The sequence below is a fragment of the Alligator sinensis genome, unplaced genomic scaffold, assembly GCF_000455745.1.
Source record: "Alligator sinensis unplaced genomic scaffold, ASM45574v1 scaffold520_1, whole genome shotgun sequence".
Lineage (NCBI taxonomy): Eukaryota > Metazoa > Chordata > Crocodylia > Alligatoridae > Alligator > Alligator sinensis.
In genome coordinates this window covers 1,151,231-1,159,801 of record NW_005842064.1, presented here as the reverse complement: position 1 = coordinate 1,159,801, position 8,571 = coordinate 1,151,231, and the positions used below count along the sequence as shown (strand labels likewise).

The following is an 8,571-nucleotide window of genomic DNA, read 5'->3' as shown; positions in this document are numbered from 1 at the left end:
TTCCTGCTCTGCCCATGGTTCCAAAATAGCTAGCTATGCCCCTGTTATTAAAGCACTGATCGATCTAAATCCCATGGCATTCAAGTCATGGGCCCTTAGCATGTGTAATATGGACTCACTGCCAGATCCTTGTGGGGCAGGTCCAAAGCTACATTGCAGATTGCCCTGATTTCTTTCCACCACCATTGACCATTGCCTACATGTTAAATTTACTGTTCTCAGCACTAGTGCCTTCATGCCCAGTGCACTGCTCTGGACAAGCTATTTTCAAAACAAGCAGCAGTGTAGCCAGAACCATGCAGCTATGCTGATGAGCTTATTTGTAGGCTAACTGGCCTTGTCACACAACAGTGCTAACTACTCTGCCCTGAGTAGGCCCTCCTAGGTTGCCTTCAGGCCTGATATTGGTGGAATCAGCCGCAGAGCTGGGAATAGAACTCACAGGTCCCATCTCCTGGCTCAGTGCCTTTGTTTCTCCTCCCTCTTAACTGTTATTTTAAGTGTTTTTTAGAGGTGGAATCTGTTTGCTTCACATTCATGTAAGTAACTCTTTGTATCTGCATATACTTTGGCTTGATCAAGCTGAAAAAAATTGGGCCACATCATTCCACCAAAGCCTATTCCTTTATGGGGACATTTAGGGGGAGGTTAAATGGCTGGTCCTTTGTGAGATACAAACAGAGTAAGGGCTGGTGTGTCCTGATATCAGATACTCAATCAAGTAATAAGCAAGACATACAAATGCTCACAAGAAGCTTGTCTCAGCATTCTAAGCCTGCACTTCTTGTGGGCAGGATGTACTAAACTCTGAGGGTGCATTTGATTTAAGGTGCTTTAGCCCAATTTAAGGCACATTAAGGGCATGTGTCTACATGTGTGAGCCCTTGATGCACCTTAAAAATGGTGAGTTTATGTTATTTGTGCCTAAATTTGATAACTACAAAAGCATATTTCAAATTTCGGGGCAAATAACTAAAGCACACGTTAAGGCGCATTAACGCTGTGTATGGACTGACTTGAGACTAATTTTAGTCCCATATCAGTCTGCACACACGGCGTTAATGCACTTTAATGTGTGCACATGTAGATGCAAGCTGAGACACCTTGCTTTCACCATTTACGAGGTGAGGCACCTTGCTTTCACTTGTGAGGCTGGGTTTGGTGTAATGTGTAGGTAAGCAGCCTTAGGGAAAATGGTGCCCTAAGGAAAAATGGCACCCTGGGTGAGCTTGTATTTTGGCACACTTTTTTTGAGCTTAAGTATGTAGTGGTATTAGTGAAAGTTTCAGAAATAAAGCCCCAGGGACAGCTGCTGGGCTGGATCAGGAAACTTGCTTCCCCATGGGAAAACAGTGCTGCTCCTGGGCGGGAGTAAGGTGGGCAGAGTGGTGCACATGCCACCCCACCTGCATGTGCCCAAGCCGGTTCCTCCTGAGCAGCAGCTGGAGGCAGGGCATGGGCTAGGCACCGCTCCTCCTCCCTGGGGCAGGGATTGGCCAGGGCGTGGGGAGAGTATTGCTGTAAGCATGGGTTGCTTACACACACGTGTGCGTGTGTATGCACGCGTCTGTGTGGCACCCCCCTGATCACAGCATCCTAGGCAGCCACCCATGTTTCCCACTTGTATTATTCAAAACATCACACGTTGTTCAGCTATGCTTCTGGTCTATAATGGCCAATAAACAATGTATTCTTTCTCTGCATACCTTCATTAGTGTGCATGTTCGGAGGTTTGGTGGCTACTCACACCTGTTTTCACTGTTTGTGGGTCTGGATATACTGTTTGGGGTTAAAGTGTGCAATTGTAAAAGGTGGGTGGATCACATTTTGTGTCCCCTGACCCTCCCTCCCAAAACTGTAAAGGCACCCAGCATATTGCTAATGCAAAGCTATGCAAAGGTCAGAGAAAGGTCAGCACTTACTGTAAGCTGTTCAGAGCTCTGCAATGGGGTCACCCTCAGTTTTAGTGCAGAGTCAGTGTTTAAGTAGGAGGAGAAATTCCAAACAGGAGTCTTTTTTTCTGGCTCAACAACCTCTGAAAAAGAAAGTGCTTGCAAACCCAAGTTTCTATAGAAGGTTCATGTAGAAACTTGGTAGTCATAGGTAACAAATCTAAAATCCTCAAGCCTGTGTTTTAGGCAACATGTAGAGGACCAGTGAGTGACCCCTGGGAGTGGTGGTGAAGGAATGGTGTTTGACATCCATCATTAGCTGGAGCCTGTCGTATAACTATTGTGCAGCCAAGGGGGAGCTGCCTCAAGCGCCAACTATGAGGGGATGCCAGGATCGCCCTGGATGGGAGTCTTTGCCATGATAGGGGCAATCCTATGCTGCCCCTGCTCAACCATAAGAGCTGTGCAGGGCAGCACTGCACCAAACAGTGTACCTGGGGGGTGAAGGGCATGTGGACTGAGAAGAATTGTGCTCCTCTGTCCCTCCTCCCCCTTGGGGAGCCTTTGCCAGAGCAGACATAGCCCTGCACCCAGTATTTATGTACAACAGGATCTGCTCCACCCCTTACCCCACAATCCCAGGTGAGCAATGAACATCATATGCCACTGGCCAGAGCAGCAAACCCTAGCAGTGCTCCACAGCAGCAGCGTGGCAGCAACTCTTGTGCAAGCCTCCCTCCCCAGCACCTACTACTTTGGCTGGCATAGATAGGAGAAGCCCTGGAGCCAGAGCAGCAACCTCTGTCAGTGAGGAGCACCAGGGTCCTCTGGGGTGGGCCTCCATACCTGTCACTATTGGCTGGCATAGGTGGTAGAGCCACCAGGTGGCAGCCACTGGTGAATAATATCCCTTTCTGGGCTAGGTTTTAGCTTTCCCGGGTTGGTTTTCTAGTAGATGAAATTTAACTGCTTTGGGTTGCAAGTGAGGAAGTTTGTTCACTTTAGAGCCCCCCAGTTAAAATTTGTTTTTCCAAGCTTCGGGGTCAGGGATTTGAACCAGATTTGGAACATTTGTCTTAAACCCCTGTGTGTGAACCCAGTCACGGGCAGATTCAGGATTTCCTAAAGGGGCGGTGGCACACCACCCCTCAGACAATGGGGCATGGAGGGGAAGGGAAGGGGTGCTTGTCCATTCCAGGCATCTCAGTAATAGCATCAGTTGTGAACTGCATCATCTCCAGCTTCTCATTGCATTCAGACTCTCTGCTTATGGAGCCTGGAATCCCAAAGATCCTACTGTCTCAGGAGCAGTCTCTAGTTAGATTGTCCTCTTTGCAAGGTCCCCAGTAACTGCATAGAGGCACTCATGAGGCAAAACTGCCTCTTCTTGGAGGTTGGTTTATTAAAATAACTTCAGCATTCAATGGCAATTCACTTCAAATCTTCACAAGTGATTTTTTGATAGTCAGGAACCAGGCAGCAGGACCTACAGGCTCCTTCTTCTATTAAGCCTTCTGCTGCTGCTTCCTGTGGGTACTTACCACCAGATCTTTTGGCTGGCTGCTTCAGCCAGTCCCTTTTCTTATCTTGGGTCTCTCTTCTCCTTATAGACTAGCCCTTTGTTATATGAAGCACGCCACCTCCAGGCTTCTGTTGGGTGATCCTAGGTCACTTCACCTTCCTAAAGTCTCAAACCTTTAAACAGGTGCTGGAGCATATCCATCTGACTGTGAAGTGCTGCAGAAAGTTAACAGGGGTATAGGTTGTAGCTGGGTTGGTCTAAGGACATAGGCAGACAAGGTTCTTTAGGTAAATTCAATATATTTTATTAGACCAACTTTACTTTATTATTTAGTTTATTAGTTGGTCTAATGGAAGATATCAGATTTACCCAAATAACCTTGTCTGCAGAAAGTTGACAGCCTTCATCTATAAGCAATGAGAAGGAGAAGCACAACTGAATTCTATGAGGAGGAGCAATGAGTCCAGGACTCAGGTGGAATTAGTCAGGGGTGACATGGTGATGGGGCCATTTCCCAACAGCTCAGCACCTTCATTGCCTCCTATCTTTGGAGAAAGCTTCTTTTTATCTGCTAGTTCAAATGTGTATTTAAGGCTGTGGCTCTTTGCTCCATCAGAATGCTAAGGGGCACATCCCGAACCTGCATGGCAGGTGAAAGATTTGCTGCATGACCTTGGCTGTGTAGTGCATGGTTCTACAAGTGATGACTGGAAGGTGAAGTAAGGTGTCCAGAAAACAAGAAAACTGAGCTGGGCTGATGCAGGGTGTCGGAAATGGTATCCATTCACTCCCCTCGCTGCCACACCAGGCTGTAACCTGCACCATACAGCTTGCTGGATGCCTAATGGAACATGATGCCTACTAGTACACTTTGCTAGAATAGCTAAAAAGTTCAGGTGGCTAAACCTACAGATAAAATTGTTGCCAGCACCATACCAAGGAGGGATGGGGAGTCATTTTGGGCACCATTTGTCAGTCATGATTCTTCTTCCAGTTGTAGGAAGAAACCTTGGCCAGAAAATAAAGAAAAGATACCTCTGGCCTCTTTTGCACCAGAGTTTTACCTGAGTTTCTGCTTTAACAGTTGAATGCTTAAATAGCTGGATGTCTGGATTATGGACTGGTTGTTACCATCCAAGAGGCAGATCAGGAATATTTTACAAGGCATGACTCTTCCCACTAGAAACTACCCTCCATTCCCACATAGATTTCCCCATTGGTCTCTCCATTCTTCTAATAAGTGTCTTATTTTTTTCCTGGGCAAATACAAATTTTAAATGGAAACCAATTAACCATTCAAGTTAAAGGTTCCCAAGTAGGCTGGGGGATCCAAGCTGATCTTTTCTGCAAATCCATGTTTCAGTGACTTGCCCAAAGTCACACAAAGCACCTGTAGCAAAGCAGGAAATTCAGTCAAGACATCCTGAGTCCTGTTCTAGTGCTTCATATCTCTTACCATATTTACCTACTCTATGGAGTGATCTTGGGGTTCGCATAAAGGATTTTTAAGGTGATCTAAAATCCTATAGTATGCAGGTGTGACATTCTGTTATCAGAGCATACAAAATATTAAGAATGATGCTTGATCTCCAACAGGTACTCTTTCACTTTATAACCACACATTTAAGTGCTTCTGAATCAGGGCTTGAGTTACTACATAAAATGAACTATTAGAATTATAAAACTGCAAAGAGTGGAAGACAAAGCAAATAACACACATTAAGGTTTTGTTTAACATTTATTTTATTTTTTTTAGTAAAGGAAGGAAGAAATATTTCAGAGCAGCACAACAATTCAAACTGGATCACAGGTATATACTCTAAAATAGCCATAGCTCAGAACAGCAGGTCAGCATTTAATGTTGCTGGATATTTATTTCACCCTATTAACTTTACATCCTACAGAGCCATTTAATGAAGGGAAAATAAATGTGTTGCACTTTGGAGAAACAAGATATCTGAGTTGGCTAGGAGTCTAGTACTCAAAATACACTAATAAAGACATTGGGATAAACTATTGTAGTTTATTGATTAGCAACCGAACTTGGAGAGCAAATTGGTTATTTGTAGCTATTTAGCACTCTATTGCGTAATGAATATAATGATTAAGGTGGTTGCCCAGGTTAAGGCAATAAAGGGGACTGGCTTTCTTGAGCAGGGGTTAGTAAAAAGAATTATGCCCTTTTCCAGGTTAGTTTTTGCTGCTTCCTAAGTGGACTAAACTAATCCACATAAAGGCATTCTTAGTAAAGTTAATCTGAATTAACTTTTAAAGCTGATTAGTTAGATTGCATGACTATATCACTTTTATTGAAAATTAAAGTGGTCCTAATTCAATTTAGCTAACTTTATTTCCAGAATGCATTAAGTGAAAGTGAATTAAACCCACCTCAGTTCTGACTGTGAGTGCTTACGCAGGGGTGCAGGGCAGTTTAGCTAATTGAAAAATTCACACCTTCAGTTAATTCATATTAATTTTCCTAATTGTCCTTGTGTAGAGAAGCCCTTAGTGTGGAATAAAATGAGAACACAAGGAGCTATGGAGGAATAACTATAGGTTATTTCCTTGTATGCAAACTTTTAATCTATGGATCATTGGTTCAACTCCAGGCCAGATGTGCAGAGAGGACAAATTGTTACCATTTGGTTAATTAACAATTTGCCCTCCTTACACAGTCTATCTAAGATTCTCAGACACACTAAACATCAATATCTCAGGACCCTCTTGAAGTAAGGAAACTGGAACAAAGAGAAATGAAATGACTTAAAAAAGTCCAAACAGTAAGTTGGTAGCACAGCCTAAGGAAAGGAGATCAGAATTGTGGGAGACAGCACTGTTTTTTTCTTACACTTTCCACCACTATCAACTTTTGAATACTGTGAAGACCAGTAGCAGGATTCTGCATGGTGCAATATGGAATTGCCAGGCATGTTGCAAAACCTGATATGGCAAGTCACGATATGGAATTATAAGTGCAAACAAGGTATTTGAAGAAGAAATGTAAGACAAAATACACACCCATTGGCTTGCTGGGGTGGGTTTTAACCCACTAACTTATACTGATACTTTATTATAATATATCTATAGTAGGGCTCACCTAGGTTCAGTATTAGAAAATTAAAGACTAGAATAGCAGGGATTAGCAAGAGTGGGTATATTCCAGTATGTTGTACCACTATTCATCTGAAGCTACCAGCTTGTATTGCACTCTCTCTCTTTTAAAAACAGAGTAGAGCCTGGCTTACAGTAGACACTTCTGCCAGCAAAGTTATGTCATGTAGGAGTGTGATTCCTTCATGATGTCGTTATACTAACAAAAGGTCCGAGTGGACTTGAAGTGATATCACTTAAAAAAAAAAAAAAAAAAGGAGGGAGAGAAGCGCTCTTGCAGCTAAGCTGCATTTACACTAGTGTTGTGAAGGGGCTTTACTGGTAAAGGAACACTAGGGTATTGTACTAGCCAAGTGTCTCTAGCTTGGAGGCTACTATGCCAAAAAAGCTGCTGTCTGTACCCAGAGAATAAAACCATTCCTATGAACAAACCAAGCTATCCCATGCTTCTGGGTCTTGCTGATTGCCACATGGGGCCAGGAAAAATATTTTTTCCGCTCCTGCTTTTACGTGTCAGGGTTTTTTGTTTGTTTTTTCTGCCTTTCTCAGAAGCACTGGGTATTGGTTGCAGCCAGGGTTGGGGATTTTAACAGGGGGATAGCAATGCTGCTGCTGAGACTTAAACAGAGGTTCCTGACTAGAAGATCCTGCACCTCTATTCAGGGTCAGACTGATCGCTATATTTGGGGTCAGGAAGGAATTTTATCTTCTGATCATATTGGTATGGACAGTGGAGGTTTTTGCCTTTCTTTGTAGCAGGGGCATGACCCTCTTCCTTGTGTCTCTCAAGAGTACTTTAGCAACCATCCCAGCAGCAGGACATTGGCCACCATTGTTCCCTTTCTTTACCTATGGCAGTTTAAGGTATTTCGTTTTGTGGCTGTTAGGGTTTGACTGTAGTTTTGCTAATAGATTAGACAATGGACTTGTATGGGATAGATTGGATAGGTAGGGGATTGCACTACATCAGGGGTGGACAATTAATTTGGCCAGAGGGTCACTTAGGGAATTTAGGTGAGCTGTCACGGGCTAAGTCAGGACCCCCTTCCCTGGCAACAGCTCACCAAAACTCCTTGTGTCCCTCCAGCCACTTAAGGAAAGGTTAGGGGAATCTAACCTTTGTTCCCCCTTTCTCCTTGCAGCCCCACCCCGAGTCCCCAGCACACGGTCAGGCCAGTGCTGCAGTGGGTTCCCATGTACCACCTTGGACCACACAGGTACAACTGGCGTGGCTCCTGCCCAATCTGGCTGTGTGCCAAGGATTCAGGGTCGGGGAGAGAGGACAGGGAGAAGAGAGGAAACAGAGAGCAGCACTGGCCCAGCTGGGCCCAGATTACCCATGGCTCCCAGCCCCTTTCTCTATGCACCCTGTCCCAAGTCTCCAGCAGGCAGCCGGGTCGGGCAGGAGCTGTGCCAGCTGCACCCATGTGGTCCAAGGTGGTGCGTGGGAATACTGTGCAACACTGGCCTGGCCCAGCCATGTGCCAGGGACTTGGGGGGCAGGAGGGGGAAGGGAGGAGAGAGGGGGTGCAGGAAGAAGGGAGCTGTAGGTTATCCAGACCTGGCCAAGCCAATGCTGCACTGTTCCCCCCTTCTTCCTGCACCCCTTCCATGAGTCCCTGGCACGCAGCCAGGTTGGTGACATACTGTGTTCCTGTGTGCCACTTTAGGCCATGTGGGTGCAACTGGCACAGCTCCTGCCCAACCCAGCTGCATGTCAGAGACTCAGGGTCGAGTAGGGCCTGCCCCAGCCACTCCAGCTGTGCCCACATGGTGCAGCCTGAAGTGGTGCATGGGAACACAGCGTGGCACCAGTGCCCATGCCCCTACCAGGTCCCAGCCTGGCAGAACCCAGATAATCCATGGCTTCTGGCCCTTTTCCCCCTGTACTCCCTCTCCTACCAGCAGGGAGAATCTTACCTGAGCTTTAACTTGCTGGGCGTAGGGTCTGAGCAGTGAGTAGACATCCCCACTGGGCAGAAACCTGGCCAGGAGCTCAGCACCCCTTGCCTTGGAGCTTACACTGGGGCTTGGGGGGCAGGACAG

At 45.7% G+C, this 8,571-nt stretch overlaps 2 protein-coding genes across 4 annotated transcripts in view; one reads left to right on the top strand and one right to left on the bottom strand.

Moving 5' to 3' along the window:
* The window catches only part of IGF2BP1 (insulin like growth factor 2 mRNA binding protein 1), a 95,929-nt gene extending 94,207 nt beyond the window's left edge, over positions 1-1,722 (bottom strand). The window contains exon 1 of the mRNA XM_025203748.1: positions 1,707-1,722. Within this exon, the coding sequence (XP_025059533.1) occupies positions 1,707-1,722 (16 nt within the window). The remainder of the gene's footprint in view (positions 1-1,706) is intronic.
* The window catches only part of LOC102370546 (glucagon), a 24,874-nt gene continuing 16,811 nt past the window's right edge, over positions 509-8,571 (top strand). The window contains exons 1-2 of one of the 3 annotated variants that reach the window (XM_014519772.2): positions 509-539; positions 5,171-5,224. The gene's annotated coding sequence lies outside the window, so the exon portion shown is untranslated. The remainder of the gene's footprint in view (positions 540-5,170; positions 5,225-8,571) is intronic. The other 2 variants (XM_006023303.3, XM_025203793.1) reach the window with 2 other exon arrangements.